This window comes from Nanorana parkeri, unplaced genomic scaffold (genome assembly GCF_000935625.1).
Source record: "Nanorana parkeri isolate BGI_ZX_2015 unplaced genomic scaffold, ASM93562v1 scaffold1321, whole genome shotgun sequence".
In the NCBI taxonomy this organism is placed as follows: domain Eukaryota; kingdom Metazoa; phylum Chordata; class Amphibia; order Anura; family Dicroglossidae; genus Nanorana; species Nanorana parkeri.
In genome coordinates this window covers 397,660-415,537 of record NW_017307589.1, presented here as the reverse complement: position 1 = coordinate 415,537, position 17,878 = coordinate 397,660, and the positions used below count along the sequence as shown (strand labels likewise).

At 42.8% G+C, this 17,878-nt stretch overlaps 1 protein-coding gene across 1 annotated transcript in view; it reads left to right on the top strand.

The window, feature by feature from the left end:
* Nucleotides 1-17,878, top strand: part of WASF1 (WAS protein family member 1) — an 83,560-nt gene that overhangs the window by 37,927 nt on the left and 27,755 nt on the right. The window contains exons 2-3 of the mRNA XM_018569329.1: nt 8,212-8,372; nt 16,630-16,764. Coding sequence (XP_018424831.1) covers nt 8,240-8,372; nt 16,630-16,764 — 268 coding nt within the window. The 5' untranslated portion in view covers nt 8,212-8,239. The remainder of the gene's footprint in view (nt 1-8,211; nt 8,373-16,629; nt 16,765-17,878) is intronic.

Here is a 17,878-nt window from a genome sequence, read left to right as displayed (position 1 = left end):
CACCCATAAGTTAGCCGGTTAATCAGTGAAGCAAACTAACCCTTCATTTTGATAAAGAACTCCAGGCAGTTACATTTTTAACTCCTGCAGTGGGTCTCTCCCCCCGCGCTACGAGGGTTAAGTGTTTGTTTTGTCTATGGAGCCAAAGTAACAGCTGTACTCACCGGAACCATTATCCCAGTTGGCTGCTTGACTGGCCCTTGCAGCTTTGCTCTCCCTATGCTCCAGGGTATATAGTGTAAAGGACATGAGTGCGCCAAGGGACATTACATTGCAGAGGAGGCAGGCTGAAGGGACCAGTCTAGGAGTCAGCTGAGATCGTGGTTCAGGTGAGTATAACTCTCTCATTTTAGCTCCCTAGACAAAACGAGCACTTAACCCTTGCACTGCGGGGGTAGGCACACTGCAGGGGTTAAGATTTTATTTTCCAAGAGTTCTTCTTTAAAGAACACTGTTGTGTACAAAGCACAATGACTAATTGACCGTGACTCTTCCTACTGACCTTTTATCAGATGTCTCCTGAGAGGTTTCAAGTCAAACAAATTGTGTCTTAAAGCAAGCAAATCTGCTGCATGGTCTCTTTAACTTGCCCACAATGCTCTGAGAATCCGTTATCTTCTATTTAATGTTTATTTGTAAAACAAAGACTTTCAGGGTTATTCACAAAAGGGTGAAGAGTTTGGAGAAGGAAGAAGTGAACAATCTAGGACAACATTGCTGAACTGGAAAGTGAGCTGAATTGGAGAATGTTTCCAAATCGGCTATTTTGCCCTAGATTGTTTGTTTGTCTATCTCTTCTTCCTTTTCCAAACTCTTTTTTTGTGTGTGTGTGTGTGTGTATATATATATATATATATATATTATTCAGCATATATACGGTAATACTCTGATTAATAATTCTGGTATAATATTGTATGGTCTAATAGCAAGATGATGGCTCTGTTAACATAAAGTTCAATTGTTCAGCCATACTTTGGTGCACTAACCTCGCTCTGTGTTCTTTGTATCATTTGTTTTTCTGATCTCTTTGCCCTGTTCTGTATTCCTATCTTGTGTAATCAGAGTAATTCTGAACGTGTTATGTTCTGCTTCAGCTCACGTGTCTCAGGTCCTCAGTTACAAACTGATTTTTGGTGATGTCAATAAAACCCCAGGACATAGTACTGATAACCTTGGTATAACTTTACTTCTGTGTATTTTTTTCCTTTTGGGCCTTTCTGCATTAGCTCATTTTAAATGGGTACGTTGTATGGTTGTTTACTACAAAAATTTGAAGGAAAAGACATCACAATTTCTACATCTACATCATAAATACATATGAACATATTTCCATACTGCTGGAGGCTCATGTACCTATTTGCTTTTCCCAGGGTATTTGTTTGTTTGTTCTTTTGGAGAATCATAAGCTGATTCATAATAATCAAATAAAATGTTGAATGTGCAGCTTCTTGAAGCAAAACCACCCGCTGTTTTAAATTTAAAAGTAATAGCCCTGCCTGAGTGTAAACATTACAAGGTGCCCTCTATTGCCTTTATTAATGGAAAAATACTCTTTCTGTGAACGCCGTTGAGCCTGTGGTTTTCTGGAGGCTATACTTTAAGTATGAGCAATTGCAGCTTTACCCATGACCCTTTCTCCAGTCTCCCCCACTTCCATTGATGGCATGCTGGGACAGGGAGATGGTGGGTGTGCAGGACTGCTTCTTTTGGGCTACAACTCCACAAGATGAGAAGGATACATGTTTTTCTAGCTAACACTTTTTTAAAAGTTTCAATAGTGGACAGATTCATTTTCCTGTCCCTTTTTATGCTTCCATGGTAATGAGGCAATAGGAATGTGTGAAGGAGAGGCTTAGCAGAAAGCTCTGACACTATGTGGAAATGTCAGAGCTTTGCCTGTTAGAAGGCCGGAACTTCCCCACCAGAGTCCCTTTAATAAAATTCAAAATGTAGTAGTTATATCTCATACTACTATACAGCTGCGGAACTACCGGCGGTGCAGCCGGTGCGGGGGCCCCGGGGCTGTAGGGAGGGACACCAGCAGGGGGACTGAGCCGGTGCCCTTTGAAAACGTCCGCTACAGCGGCGATCACTCTTCTCATTGAGAAGAGAGAGCTGAGAAGAGTGATCGCCGCTCTCGATCAGTGAAGCCGGCATACATTAGTGACAGCTGTACACATTCTTCTCCTCCTCAGCCACAGAGCGGCCAAGGGGAGAAGGATCTGTACAGCTGTCACTTTCAGGGGCGTAGACAAGGGGGGGGGATAGGGGGGTTCAACCCCCCCAGAGTGTCCTAGCTTTGGCATAGAGAGGGGGGCACGTGCCCCGGGCTTTAAATGATTCAGAGACGGCATGAAACAAGCCCATCTAAAGGGATGCCAGGGATGTCCTGTTTGCTAAAACATCGGTGACAATGTTTTTCAGTGATGCGGATGTTTTATCAAACAGGTGCTTTGCCTAGCCCTGGATGCCTCAGTGCGGGCTCTGCCTTTCCAGTGACCAGGAGCAGAAGGGCTGCAGGAGACTGAGCGGGCAATCGAGGTATGTGCCTTAAGTCACATTGTTTTAACACTCTGTAACTGATGGAATTGTTCTGCATTCTTGCACCAAGGCCCTTTGATCCTTAGGTCCGCCACTGCTACTATATCAGGGTTGGATGGGATCTAGAGTTTACCATACTATAGAATTACAGAATAATTTTAAAGTTTATGTCAAGGCAACTTTTGTATTTATTTTTTTGTTTAGTTTTGGGTGGAGTAGGGAAGGGTTTGACTCCTTAAGGTTTTTATTTCTGCCTGTGGCTGCTTTCCACATAAAAACACTTTAAACGACTTTTGTTTTCAATCCACATAGATTGTATTTAGCTGATTTAAACTTTACTTGGGCTTTAATTTAGCATTAAACACTTTATTTTAGATTTTAATGATAAGCATCTGTGTTTCTCTATGCAATACAGGCTGATTATGGGTGGTAGGAGGGGCCAGCAGGGTGCTGCATACAGCTTGCTGAAAACATCGCAGCACCCTGCCTCAATACTTTTCTCAAGAGTCATCAGTCCTGATGCAAGTAGTGGGTTAGCTCTTGGGAGGGGTTATGCAAATATCAGAATGTGTTGATGGGTGGATGTCAGCCTGAAGAAGTAGTTCTAGACAAGCTGTATTTGTATGTAGACTTCCCTAGGTAACACCCACATATGATGCCTAACAAAATTGAAAAAATGAAATTCAATGAAAGGGATGGGAAAGGGACAGTAAGGCTGGGGAGGAAAGGGCTAGATATGATCCTGAATGTCCTCCAGCCAGGAAATGAAATCCAGAGTAATCAATTTTAGTATGGTAGAGGAGCCTGTACAACTGTACAAGACTGATTTTAAGGCTGGAGTTCAGCTTTGAGGAAGCAGTTTTTTTTGAAGTAGAATAATTTCGTTTTCTAATGCACATTTCATTTGGTCATAATAGAGCAATATAATGATCAGGTTAACACAGCTTCTTCTGTTAGAAAGATCTGGACTTTGGTCCCTAATGGGAAGGAAGTATGAAGGCAATATTGTGAACCATTGGATATAACTTTTGAGGGATGAGTAAGGCCATTTGAAATGTGTGGGCAATTATGGAACCCATTAGGGGTGCACTGAATTATCTGCGTGCCGATAATACGGTCCCGCCGCTTCCCACTCACAGCAGGAGCTTTCACTGCTCTGCCGCCCCCTCCTTCCCGCCCAGCCTCTGTGTTCAAACAGATGTAAACAGCAGATAGTGGGCGGAAGCAATAGCCAGTAGACCCTATAGCTACAGTGTGTTATGCTTTCAAACTTAATATTAAACTCTTTAATACATCGACCAACATTTTAATTATTTAAAAATCATATATTTCAGCCATACAAAGAAAAAACCCTGCATTTAAAATATTTCACTATTCTGGGTGGAGAGGGAGCCATCTTGGGGTCTTTACCCCAATGTGTGGGCAATTATGGAACCCATTAGGGGTGCACTGAATTATCTGCGTGCCGATAATACGGTCCCTCCCCTGCCCACTCACAGCAGGAGCTTTCACTGCTCAGCCGCCCCCTCCTTCCCGCCCAGCCTCTGTGTTCAAACAGATGTAAACAGCAGATAGTGGGCGGAAGCAATAGCCAGTAGCAGGCTGACTATTGCACCCGCCTACTGCCTGCTGTCAATCAAACTCCGTTCTCTAACAGGCTCCGCCCACTGCCAACATCACTGAGCTTTACTAGCCCAGTGACGTTGGCATTGGGTGAAGCCTGCTAGAGTAATGAGTTCTCTTTCAGGTCCACTCCTCTGCTGATTGACAGCAGGCAGTGGGCGGTAGCAATAGCCAGCCAGCTATTGGCTATTGCTCCCGCCCACTTCCTGCTGTTTTACATAATTTTGGTCACATCGGCTGGACGGAAATGAGATCGTGGGGGTGGTTGATGGGAGCGCTGGCAGAGGCTAGTCAAGCATTTTCGGTAGTGGCTGGACAAATTTTTAAGTTTTGGTCTCTCCTACGAATTTTCATTTTGGTGCATCCCTAGAATTTATGGAAAATATTTTGCTGCTGGCGCCTCTTATGCCTAAGCTGGTAGATCACGAATGCCTTATAGCCAATATGTCCCTGACCATTATACATTTTATTTATTTTTAAAATGCACCTTCCCTATATCATATGCTTTCTTTCTCCCATAAATCTAACCATTGCATGAACATTTGAAACCTTGTCATGTTGTTCCATCTGCCTAAGGAAACATATGCATTCTACAGATGTGCTACTGCAGTAAAGCAAACATACAGTATGCTCTTCGGTAGTATTGTACTACAAACCAATACTTTTTTGTATTCAAACACACGGGATAGTTAAAGGGACATTAAACCCTCAGATTTTTTAACATAAACCAATACTGTAATGTGTGCCTTACTGTAATCCATGGTAGTTTCCCTTCTCTTTGCTGCTCTTTTAAAACCCTCATGTCTTCTTATGCTTGGGGAGAACTTCCCTTTGCAGCTGAGTGCCTCTTCCTGTAGTGCAGGCTCAGGTTGCAAACCTACACACAGACACCATGTAGCCATTCCAGAGACAAGGCAGTCTGCTGCAAAACAGAAATTCTACCCAGCATGAGAACAGATACAGATTTAAAAGGAAGAGCAGCAAAGAGAAGGGAAACAACCATAGATTACAGTAAGGCACACATTACAGTATCGGTTTATGTTAAAAAAAATCTGAGGGTTTAATGTCACTTTAAAACAGCATATTCTGTATCAGAAAGATATACTGTGTTGGCCATTAAAAACAACATCGTTGCTTTGAATTCAGTGCATGTCTTTGGATACAGACAGTATTTGTCTTTCAATAAAAAATGTAGCCTTTATATTAACTCTTTTTCGCTTTTCTTGTCTGGGAGGATCATACTGTACTGTATTATAACGCATGTATTGTATATTGTGTTGTCAGGCTCACATGTTTGCACACTAGAGCTCTGTCTTATTGTAAGTTCTCCTGACATAATGTATTATTTAATTAGCATCAAGTTTCCGCCGGACAAAGCAGCAGACAGCGTAAATCTCATACGAAAGAAAGTACTGCTTGTTGGATTTCCTTTACACTGCAGTGTCTGAAAGGAAGTCTTATCAATTTAGAAGGCAGCTTGCATATCAATTGATGATGAAAGCAATAGGATTTCAATGCTTCCCAGTGGTAACTGTAGACTCTATAGCTATAGTGTGCTATGCTTTCAAACGTAATATTAAACTCTTTAATACATCGAACCAAAATTTTAATTATTTAAAAATCATATATTTCAGCCATACAAAGAAAAACCCCTGCATTTGAAATATTTCACCATTCTGGGTGGAGAGGGAGCCATCTTGGGGTCTTTACAACTCTTTGGAAAAGGAGATATTCCCCCTAGCCTGGCAGGACTGTGACCTATCAAGTTCAGCTATCCAGGAAAACGTTTAGTGTCACCAGCTGAGATATGTTCTCTATGTATCCTTATTGGAGATTGCACTATATTGTAGGGCTGTTGTCAACTATTCTCATTATCGATTAGTTGGTCTAGGTCCCCTAGTTCTCTCCTCCACGCTGAGAGCCCGTGTTTCATCAGCTCTGTGTCCCCTCCGATCCCCGGCAGTGAGGAGAGCTCCACCAAACCCCCTCACCCCCGCCGTATCGGCTATACGCTGGGAGCCCGCTGCGGCCTGTGTCCCCATCAATCCCTGCTGCTCTCTCGCACCTCTATTGGCAGAGGCAGCGGGGATTGGAGGGGGCACAGAGCCAATCCGCCTGCCGGCAGACTGTCAGGAGCCCGAGCGGGGCAGTGCGGGGATGAGAGCTGCAGGATGACCAGCAAATATGTGAAATATTTTCTGATCATTCCCTTCAATATTCTAACATTGGAGTTATCACTACGATGTTTGTAAATAATTCAGGACATAGTATTATTCAGATACTGTGTCCCCAATTATGAATGAACAGGACGTGATCTACATCACTTGTTCATTCATGGTTGTGGACATAGTAAAGATATACTATCTCCTCCATTTATGAATGAACAGGAAGCCTCTGTACTGAGAGCTTCCTGTTCATTGAGTGCTGGGTGTGCAGATAAAGAGATTGAGAACTCTGTGCCCTCAATCTCTTTTTTAAAAAAAAAAATTATTTCAAAAGGGAAATATCAGGGGTCAGTTTAAACCCCTGATATTTCCCCAAAGCCCCCAACCGTAAACTAAAAATAACATATTTTAAAAATTATAAAATAGTAAAAATGTTGAAGAATGAAAGCCGCCCTCCCCCCAATTATTAAAAATAAAAGTGGGAAAAAAGTAATTTTTGGTTTTGGCCTGACAAATTCCAGTGCGGGAGGTGTGTTGCGGTGCTATTAATCCCAAACGTGCCTCCCGCCTGCAGTGCGATCAACGCGCAATACCGCAATGCCATGTGTTTCAGTGTGCTGCGATTGCAAAAAATTGTGCATGCAGTTTTTTTTTTAAATAAACATTAACTAATTACAATCCATTTTATGTATTTTATTTAAAATTTTTAAGGATGGTATTTAAGATTTTTTTAAAATCCGATTAAAGGAGAACTATGAGACGAGTGAAAATCACTCAGCCTCATAGTTCTAGCCGACCTGTGACAATGAAACTGTCACAGGTCGGCTCAATAGATCGGAAAGTGAGCGAACACACAGCGTCGCTCGCTCACTTTTCGAGCTATCCCTGCAGAGAGCCTTGACTGTCACTCACGGCTCCCTGCAGGGATTCCCCCCCTCCCCTGTCCGATCCTTCAGCGCAGACTGGCGGAACAGACGGGAGGGGGCTGGCACAGCTGGCTCTGCCTCTGGGGAGGCAGAGCCAGCTGTCAATCCCGCCCCTGGGTGGATATCAACAGTAATGTCGGGATCTGTCCCGGCTGCGGCGTCACAGTATACCGCGAGCTGCAGCTCGCGGTATACTGAGCTTAGGTTGACGGGAGGACACTAGTTTGTGTCCTCCCGTTACCCTTAGGAGAACTATGGGGAAAAGCCCTGACACCATAGTTCTCCTTTTAATCGAAAAAATTATTGGACAACTAATCGGTTATGAAAATAATCATTAGTTGCAGCCCTACTATATTTATTGCTCTTGGCACAGAAATGCAATGCAACGCCCCTGAGGCCTCACTCACACTTGAGTATTACTTGCATTTTTGTGTAATTTTTTTAAGCATTTTTCAGGTGCTCCCATTGCCTATTGTGGCCAAAATGCTCGACTCTGCTCCAAAAGAAGCTCATGTACTTTTTTGAGCTACAGGCATTTTTCTACAAGTGACAGAACACTCAGGGTTAAACAGGGGCCATTGAAAACAATAGGATTCCTCCTGTTGCGCATTGTAGCACTTAGGCATTTGAGCTACAAAACACTTAGGTGTAAATGGGGCCCTACAGAGTTCTCCATTAGAAAATCCAGAAAATATAAAAAAACATGTACTCTAGCAGGTATCATTGGCCAGTAAAGTCATACACAGTCTTTTTAGAGCCATGCCTGCAAGATCAGGTGATTATTTTTTTTTTTTTTTTTTTTTTGTCATGGTCCTTGGAATCTGGAAAGATCAGAGTGAAATCAAGCTCTGCCTGCACACCATTAAAAATGTGAAAATTAGAAAATTATTGTCAACGTTCCAGTGACGTTTTTTAATGCCATATAATCATTTTCAGATTGTCTCATTTTCTTATAGGTGAGAGGATATCCCGCTTCATCCAAGGATGCCGCTTGTTAAAAGAAACATCGATCCCAGGCATCTGTGCCACACTGCTCTTCCAAGGGGGATCAAGAATGAACTGGAATGTGTAACAAATATCTCTTTGGCAAATATTATTCGACAACTAAGTAGTCTGAGTAAGTATTTTCTCTTTTCTTTGAAACACATTTGCAGTATTCTGTGTAGAGTATTTTTACAAGACCCACAATCTTCGGATTCGGGGAAGACTTTAAATTCCTGTTAGATTCTCATTTCTGTATGTGACCTCATTGGGGAGATTTTATTTAATTCTGTGCAATAAAAACCCGATAGTCCCTTCTTGGCACTATCCAAAACGAAAAGAAAAATTTGGCTGCTATTTTGCTTTAACTTAGAGAAATCTCAAGAAAGAAAAATATACAGTATAGGCTGCTATTATTTACCTACTTCCAAATAAGCTGATTACCTTGCTACTACTATGCTATTTTTTTTTTTTCTGGTTCAGCCCGAGAAACCTTCTCAATTTTCCTATCCATGCTAAATGTGGAATCTCCTGCTGCTGCTTATTGTATTCAATAACTGAACGGTGACTGTAGCTAATTGCCTGTTGGACAATGACTGCAGCCAATTTTCTGCTCACCTACTTTCATTTTTCTGTTGTATTTTGTTGAGCCTGTTGGGGAAAACAGGGCCACCCACAGCTCGAATTTTGCCGGATTGGAGAGAATTGGCCCAACTTCGAGCTGCGTATGGCCAGCTTTAGGCTTCAGTGATTTGAGTCACTACCCTGGAAAGTGTATAGCTTTAAGGGTTTACGTCTTCTCTTTGGCACTCATTTGCTACATCCTTGTTAAGGCTGAATGGCTTAAAAGTATAGAAGCCAGAGACACCCAGGCAGACAGCATTTTTTGAGGAAGGTCTATGACAGCTCCCATATTTCTCTGACAGTTGTTTAAGGGCTTCTTTTACATCTTAACAGTGCGTTAACACACATTATGTCTCATGTTGGCGTATGTTGCATTAAAGCAGCCCAGCGACGCAACGCTGCAACGTACATGCATTCGGAAAGGTGATGGGGTGCCACTCGGTCATGACCTGCTGCCTAGCCAATCAGGAAGCCGGGAGGCAACTCATGACCCACCACCCGGCCTCCTGATTGGCCGGGAAGCCGGCTCCATGCTCAGTTGGGGCACTGTCTGGCAGAGGGAATCTCCCTCTGATCGGAATTTCCGGTAGTGGAGTAAGTACAAATACTCGCCCAAATGCTCAGTATTGGCACCGATACCAGTATCGGTGCACCCTTGGTTTCCATTGATATATACAAAAATATATTTATACTTTATAATGCAAAAAAGCTTTATTTCAAAGTAACAGTTGGTAATCAGACTCATTAAACTGAAACATAACATGAATGAATGTCAGACGCTTTACATGCACAATTGCACATCTTAAGTGCAATCTATTTTTTCCTGAATGCTCCACAAAGAGCATCCCAACATTTATCACTAGGGCAGGTGTCCCATTTTTCCTGATCTTCCTCCTATTCCTGTTCCAAGGACAACCATAACATTTTGGTTTTACTGGATTGTGAATTAAAGCGTCACACAAGTTAATAGTCCAGTACTATTAAATTAAATGTGGCACTTCAGTTCACAATCCTGCAATTTGACACCACAAACCAAGGAGACAGTGGAGATCCTTTGGAATGTAGAAGCTGCCTGTCCAGTATTCAGATCACCTCTACTGACTATTTGACATCTTAATTGCCAGCCACACCAATAGGACAAACCTTGCCAGTCCAGCACGTTTATTCCACTTCTTTCCAGTAGTTTGGCTTTCCTATCACTGAGGGTGAAATTCCCCAGCAGGGACAAAGATGGGAGTAAACACCTGACATGGGTTCTAATGCACCAATACCGATACTGAGTATTTGGGCGAGTACTCGTACTAGCCCAATTGCTCCTGATACTTATCACGATACCAGAACTTCCGGTATCGGGAAGCAGGGCGGCGAGTCATTAGACGCCGCCCGGCTTCCTTATTGGCCGGGAAGCTGGCTCCAAGCTCCCTTGTCACCGGCCAATCAGGAAGCCAGACGCCATGTAATGACTCGCTGTCCGGCTTTCTTATTGGTCCACTTTAAATATGTTGCCTGCTATGCGTGAGCCATTCCAGCACACCCACATGAAAAATGTGCAGTGTACTTGCCATGTTACCCTCCTGCCATGACAGTACTAGGTGTGTGTTCTGCTATCACTGCTGCTCAGACAGTCTCCACAACAATGCAGAAAGCCATTGGAGTGACAGTGCAGCTGCCTCCCGCAGCATCACTTCCCCCTAGCAACCGGTGATTCAGTCTCTGCCTCAACCCCACCCACCGCTCGTCACACCTCTGCCACTGCGCCTGTGCACAGCCTTGCACTACCTCCACAGAAAGGAAGAGAATCGGCTCACTGCACATGCGCAGCATTTGGCTGAGATCAGCAACAAAAGCAGCGACCTGATTGGCCAGAAAGCCGGCTCCACCTGGTGACGAGGGAGCATGGAGCCAGCGTCGTGGCTAATCAGGTAGTCGGGCAACGAGTCATTACACGCTGCCTGGCTTCCTTAATGTGACTTTGGTATTCAGTATCTGCGAGTACAAAAAAATAATAATCTGCTATTCCTGAAAAAGAAACAACTTTTTTGGCTATAGCTACGCTTTAAACCATTGCTAATTAGCAAGGTTCCTACCTGGACCTGGTCTGTAAATCATCACCTGTTAGCCGCACAGAAGACAGGTTAAAAAAAAAAAGAAGCTTGCTCTAGAAGATGTATTCCTCTTTGGTAATCTGGCAATAAACATCAGAGAACATGGCGTATTTTGCACAGCTTCAGACCTAAACAGGAACGCTCTAGTCACACAAGGACTCCTGATTAGGCAACTGGGGAAGGGAGGGGTAGTGTGGTGCATACACTGTGGACAGTTAAGCGATGGCTTATCTCAGGGGATACGATATCATTAGGGCAAAACCTGTTCTAGAATAGCTGATTCAGGATCATGAGTCATCTCATGTCCATGAGCACCTTTAGTGTGTAGCAGAAATAATCATAAAAAAACTGCCTTGGCTGTGGAAAGAGAGCTGGTCTTGTGTACAGGCTGCATGCAAATGTACTTTATACTCAGCAGAGACAAATAACTGCAAATAAAAGTCAGACTCCTTCACAGTTTGACTTTGTATAAAGGTTATTGTGATTTATGGGATAGCAAATGTTGTTTACTGGTTCAGAAAGAGATTCTAAAACAGTCATTTTATGTGCACAGGTAATTAAAGTAACTGATGGTAAATTTGGTGATAACCTACATCCTATATTTGTTTTAACTAGGTGCTACCGACACTATAATTTTGGCCTTCAGACACACACTTAAGTAGTTTGCCTCCAATGTGCTAGAACTCCAAAACATTAACTCTATTGACAGAAGGATTTGTGTAGGGCTGCAGCTAACGATTATTTTCATAATCGATTAGTTAGCCGATTATTGAGTTCGATTAATCGACTAATCGGATTTTTTAAAAAAAGGGTTCAGTGATGGACTACTAGTTTCTATTGAGATTGTAGTCCATCACGGGAGCAAGCTTGGCGCGGTGGAAGTAAAAAAAAAAAAGAGTGTGGTGTGCAATATAGTACATTATACAGCGGCGCAGTGCAGAATACCAGCAGCTATAGAGGAATGTAGCAATAGTACATTATACTATAATGTACTATTGCTGGGATTTGTAGTCCTCTGTAGCTGGGGTTATTTTACATTGCACTTTATATATTGTATTATTGCTGGGATTTGTTGTTCCTCTATAGCTGCTGGTGTTCTCCAGTGTGTCACTGTATTATACAATGCAGAACACCATGCACAATACAATGCAATGCAGAAAACCAATGTATAATACACCGGCACACTGCACAACATTAGCAGCTATAGAGGAACAACAAATCCCAGCAATAATACATTATACAGGCTGTTTAATGTATTCTTGCAGGGATTTGGTGTTCCTCTATAGCTACTAATGTTCTGCAGTGTGCCGTTTTAAAAAAAAAACACAACACACAGGAAACATTAAAAAGCTCCCGGCCGATCTCGACTTACCTTGAATGACGGTGTTGTCGGCGGGCAGCGGCGTTGTTCGTTCTCGGCGGGCAGCGGCAAGTTGGGAAGCTCACCGGGAGGAGAGGGCCAGACGCATGTCCTCAGCGTGGCGCGGCGTCGCGTGACACCAGCGTAGGCGCGAGGCGTGACGTGGGCGTGGCGTAAGCGGCGGGCGTAAGCAGCGTGCGTGAGCGGGAAATTTGAATTTTAGCCGACGAATCGACGATGGAAAACGTTGGCAACGTTTTCCATCGTCGATTTTAATCGACTTAATCGAATAATTGTTGCAGCTCTAGATTTGTGCACAAGGATCGGGTCAGCAGATTCAAGGAGAACCCTTCTGTGGGAGAGATATGTGTACACATATAATACCTTACCGTGTCACATTCCCCCCACCGACCAGCATGCAATTTAAAATGTTTCTATCAAAAAATGTTGATGTTCACCAATGTCCTCACTGGGTCTGCTTGCTGCTTTTTTCTCTGAGTTTGGTGGGAGTGGCTGGCAGGCTCCTGTAAACGTTTAGATGTACCTGCTACTCCCTGCTGGCCACTGGAGGGGTTCGGGGGGAAATTTAATGATGGAGTGCATTCAAAAAGGAAAGGGAGGTGGGCTCAAGATAGTTGCTGCTGCTTCAAAGGGTTAAATTGTGGAGATGCATGCTTACAGGGAATTGAGAGTATTTAGTTTTAGCACAGGAGAGGACTTGCTACAAGTGAGGGCAGAAAGGTAAGGCTGGGGTTTAGCATAACATTAAGCTGGCCATAGACAAATGGTGACTTTTATTCAAGTCAGCTGTTTTCACCCAGTTCAGACTCATAACTATAGACAGAGAGAGAGAGAGAAGGTGGCCATAGTCTTGCGATGGTTGTAAAGTAATTTAAATAACGGGCTTCCAATGACCGCAATGCTGAACGGGCAGTGTGCACGTGTGCACACCGGCCCGTTCGGCATTTGTCTCCCGAGCATCATTCAAACCAGCCGAAAATCGTAAGATTTTCAGCTGGTTTTCTAGCATGCTCCTTAGACAAAAGACATGCGACTGTACAGTAGAAACGGTTGCACGCCTTCATTCACACTGCACGATTCTCGTACGATCGTGGGATTTCCCGCGATTCTCGTACGAGAATCGTGCAGTGTATGGGCACCTAGAGAGAGACAGACACCTGCTTTGAGGAGTGAGGGGTATTATTCTCTATATTGGTTAGAAAATGGATTGCAGTCTTGATCCCCTTAAGCATTGATGATGCCTGCACAGCCAGATGCCTCCCTGCATTTGTGGGTACCTTTATGCTGGTCATATAGAGTGCAATTTTCTATCAAATTCTTTGCAAAAACAATTGAAACGATCAAGACAAACTACCATGTCAGTTGCAGTGACCAGATGAAATTGTGTGTGTATATATTGCACACATCACTATATATATATAACTGAATCTAATCTCAGTTTTATTTAGGTTCCTCATAGTAGACCGGGAAAGTATCATGTGAAGGTGAAATTCCTAATGGACTGACATTGTGTGCTGGACACACTATGCATTTAATTTACGGGTGTATTTTTCCATTTTATTCATGCTATTCTAAATGTATATCTGATTGTACAGACAAGGCAGCAAATAATGCATATGAAGCTGAAATTGTTAGTAATATTTTGTTCATCTTTAAAATGTTACTACATTGATTATATATGTTTGCATTCACCAAGAGTTCACCATATTTGGAGTGTCTTGAATGGAGCAGTGACATGTAGCCACTTTAAAAGCCAGACCATAATAATTTCTGTGCTTTAAGGTTAATTCTTTAGGTGACTTCAAGATTGGTCTTGTCTTAAAAATGATTTGCCAGTACCTGCTTGATGAGACACTTGGTTACTTGGTTATGTCTATGCGCAATGAAGGGATGGCTGAGAAGCAAATTTTCCAACAATTTAAAAAAATTTCTTTTGCTGAAAACTGTGTTTTGAATTGTGCAAAACTGGGCTCGTACAATACCTAATGTTTGCTTGAATTGATCACGTGAATATTGATATTGACTATAATGGGGGGGATTCAGTAGGGTTGCCAAATTTCCATAGTTCAGAGCTGGCACCATGGCCCAAAGTCAGAGGACAGCTCACCATTTGTTAATAAACATAATAAACAAGCCCTGGTGCTGGAGAAAAGCGAACATCAGAATGGGGCTGAACTCTGGAGATTGGAGCAGGAGCTGACATTCTACGGCTGTTCATGCATATGCCACTTCCCATTACTGTTTTGAGTTTAAGTAGAACGATGCCAAAGCATTTTTGAATAAAGTCGGAAATGGGAAAACTACCTGTCAGCTTTTACCATTTGCATTTCACTGGGTAGAGATACCCCTTAGCCCCCTGTACAGTGTGGGAAATTCCCTTTTAATACAGTTGTCGCATGACCAAGTGTTCCCATTAAAGGTTTCCCCTTGATTCCTGTTCTGGTAACAACTCAGAATTTTGGGTTTTCCCTCATTTTCAGTCTAAATTGTTACCAGGATGAGTGAATCTCCCAAACAAGGACATAAAAACCTGGCAGGGGCTTAAAGACAAAATCCATAAAAAAATAAGCACACAAAGTGTTTTTTTTGCATTTCAGCCAGTAAAGCTCTGCAACCGCATTCACTGGATTCTGAGTACAATGCTCTGGCTCCTGCAAATTGTTCCTTTATTCCCTGTCCATACTGAGGTATAAACTTTCAGTTCAGTTTCAAAAACGGGTGGAGGTATGAAGTGAACTACAAGAGGGATGACGTTACTAGAAGTGCCTTTGCTGCAGCAGCGGATGGGAATTTTAGTTTCTCCATTCATAGACCGCATCATAAAACAGCTGTAGGAGGATAGGAACACTTTGAAGCTAGATTGAGAGTTTGTTTAGTAATGTCTAGAGCAGTGCTTCTTAAAGTGTGGGTCGCGATCCCATATGGGGTCCCGCAAGTGAACAGGGGGGATTGCGATCTGAATTCCCGTCCAAGGCCGCCATCAGGGGGGTACAGCCAGTACTTGTGTGAGGGACCCAGGCGGCCCGAGGAGGCCTAGGCTCTAAGCAAGATTTTTTTTATTTTTGTTTAATGTGCAGTGTAGTTGTTAAGGGCCCCCCCTGTGCACTTGGTACCTTCCTGAGCACGTGCACGCAGGATGGTTTTTTTCGTTTTTTTCCCATTGACAGAACTTTCTTTAACCCAGCAGAAGTGGAGCACAGCTGCTGGAGGTAAAGGTAAGGAGTCTAGAGCAGGGTTGCCCATTAGCTAGATCGTGATCTACAAGTAGCTCTCAAAGCTAATGCTGGTAGATCACGAAGGGTGTGAATGGTGGCCCCTCTATTCCATTTTGGTATATTTATTTAGCTGTGCACACACGATTACCTATTAGCTTGAGTCTGCTGAGCCAAGCTCCCTGACACCTTTCTGGTGGATACTGGTAGTTGAAGTGCTGTGTATTCCATCAAATAATAATAGTTTACATAGCCTGTTGCACTGCACTGTTTGCAAAATACAGCGAGGTGACCCAGGAGAGAGAGCGGGGAGAGACGGTCAGGAGAGAGAGGAAAGACAGCCAGGGGAGAGAGAGCGAGGAGAGACGGCCAGGGGAGAGAGAGTGAGGAGAGACAGCCAGGAGAGAGAGAGAGAGCGAGGGTTTTTTTTTTTTCGTTGGTAGATCTTATGTAGCTCGTCATTAGAAAGTAGATCTTAAGACAAAAATTGTGGGCACCCCTGGTCTAGAGTATTGATGAACCTGGAGTTCTCCCAAGCCCACTTAAAGCTGTGACTGCCACACCCCTCTCCCATTGCAACCAGATGCTTGAGGCGTATTCTCCACCTCCCAGTTCTACATCACAAAGGGGTGGGGAATGCCCCTGCCGCCACTGATTGGGCTGGCTGGGTGGCAGTCACAGTTTTAAGCAGGCTTGGTCGAACTGGGTTCGCACCAAGCCCAGGCATATCACTAGTATAGAGCTACTCATGATCCAAAGCTGAGATTTTTGGAGCTAAGGACTTGTTTAACCTTCGGAACACGCCTGTAGCTGGACCTCTTTAATACACTTTAGGGTCAGAGCTGACGGTTAAGGAGCACTGCTAAATCTAGTACATGCTCTGCCTAGAGTATGAGGGTTTTTGGACTGGATTATGTAGATAAGATATTTTATAGAAGCATCTCTCCATATTATAACATGGAGGGGTCCAAAGCAAACAGGGTTTCTATTTTTTCTGTAAATACAGTGATTGTTTAATATTGAAATATTTGTGAATTGCTGTTCTAATAATCTAACTTTGTTGTGTTTAAGGTAAATATGCAGAAGACATATTCGGGGAACTGTTCAACGAGGCTCACAGCTTTTCCTTTAGAGTGAACTCATTACAAGAACGCGTTGACCGGTTATCTGTCAGTGTAACACAGCTTGATCCTAAAGAGGAGGAACGTAAGTTTTCTAACCCATGCTCCGTTTTCTTTCTGTTACTGTAACCAGTGCAATTCTGGCATCAGTTTGCTAATTTTAGTACAGAAAATTCACACACTCTGGGCTTACACTGGAAAGCAGAGATAATTCACTTGACAAGCCAACACAGCTGGACAATTGTATGCTGCCATTGTCTGATGTCAGCACATGAAATAGGTCATCTTGAGTTCCAAATTCCGCTGCAGTTTATTAAACAATGCATTAAAGTGACATTCCATGCCTTGTGAAAAAATAAATAAAAAAATACAAATCCTTTATTTTCAGTGCTTGTAGGTGGGCACAGGTAGATTGCGGTGTGGCTTCTTCTAACGAAGGATATCGGGAGTATACAACAGAAAGGGAATAGTTTAGTGTTAGGTGTTACCTTAGGTACAGGTACATCTGTCATGAGAGAAGTATGGGAGATGCCATTGCTGGCTTCTGTGTGAAAATGATGGGCTGCCTCTTTGTCTCTGGTTTCAGTACTTGGAACCATCATGTTGTCAATGAGTTGAGAAAAATGTCTAAATGTACTTTCTATACTTGCTCCAGGTCAATGATTTGGTATCATTCTTCAAAGGATGGGTCAGCGAAGACTGATCACATTATCTTATGACAGGTGTGCTTGAAGGTTGGGTATTGTCGGGCATTATGTTTTTTACTTTTCAGGTTTGGGGTTAAGGTTCTAACTAGGTGTTACCTTAAAGTGGGACTATTAGCAACATCAACAATGACATGTGTGATGCAGTCAGTCACTAGCATTAACACAATTTTTTTTTTTTTTTCAAGTTCCGTATTTTTATTACCTAGATTAGATCTGTTATTTCTCCACTTCCTGTAAAAGTAGATTTTTTTATCCTGTAATAGGGTGACCACGTGTTTTTCCTGAAGTGAAATTGCGCTGTAGCATTGTCGCCCTGTGGTTAAGTTATATTGACTTTTAAATGGACTTGAAGTAAAAGACAAATCAAATCCCATTCCAGCTTACATTCTTTAATCAGTTACAGCAACATTGTTTTTGGTTTTATTTAATAAAAAATTGATATCCAAATAAAAAGGGTGCCTTTTTTTTCTATCCCTGTCAGTATAATATGGT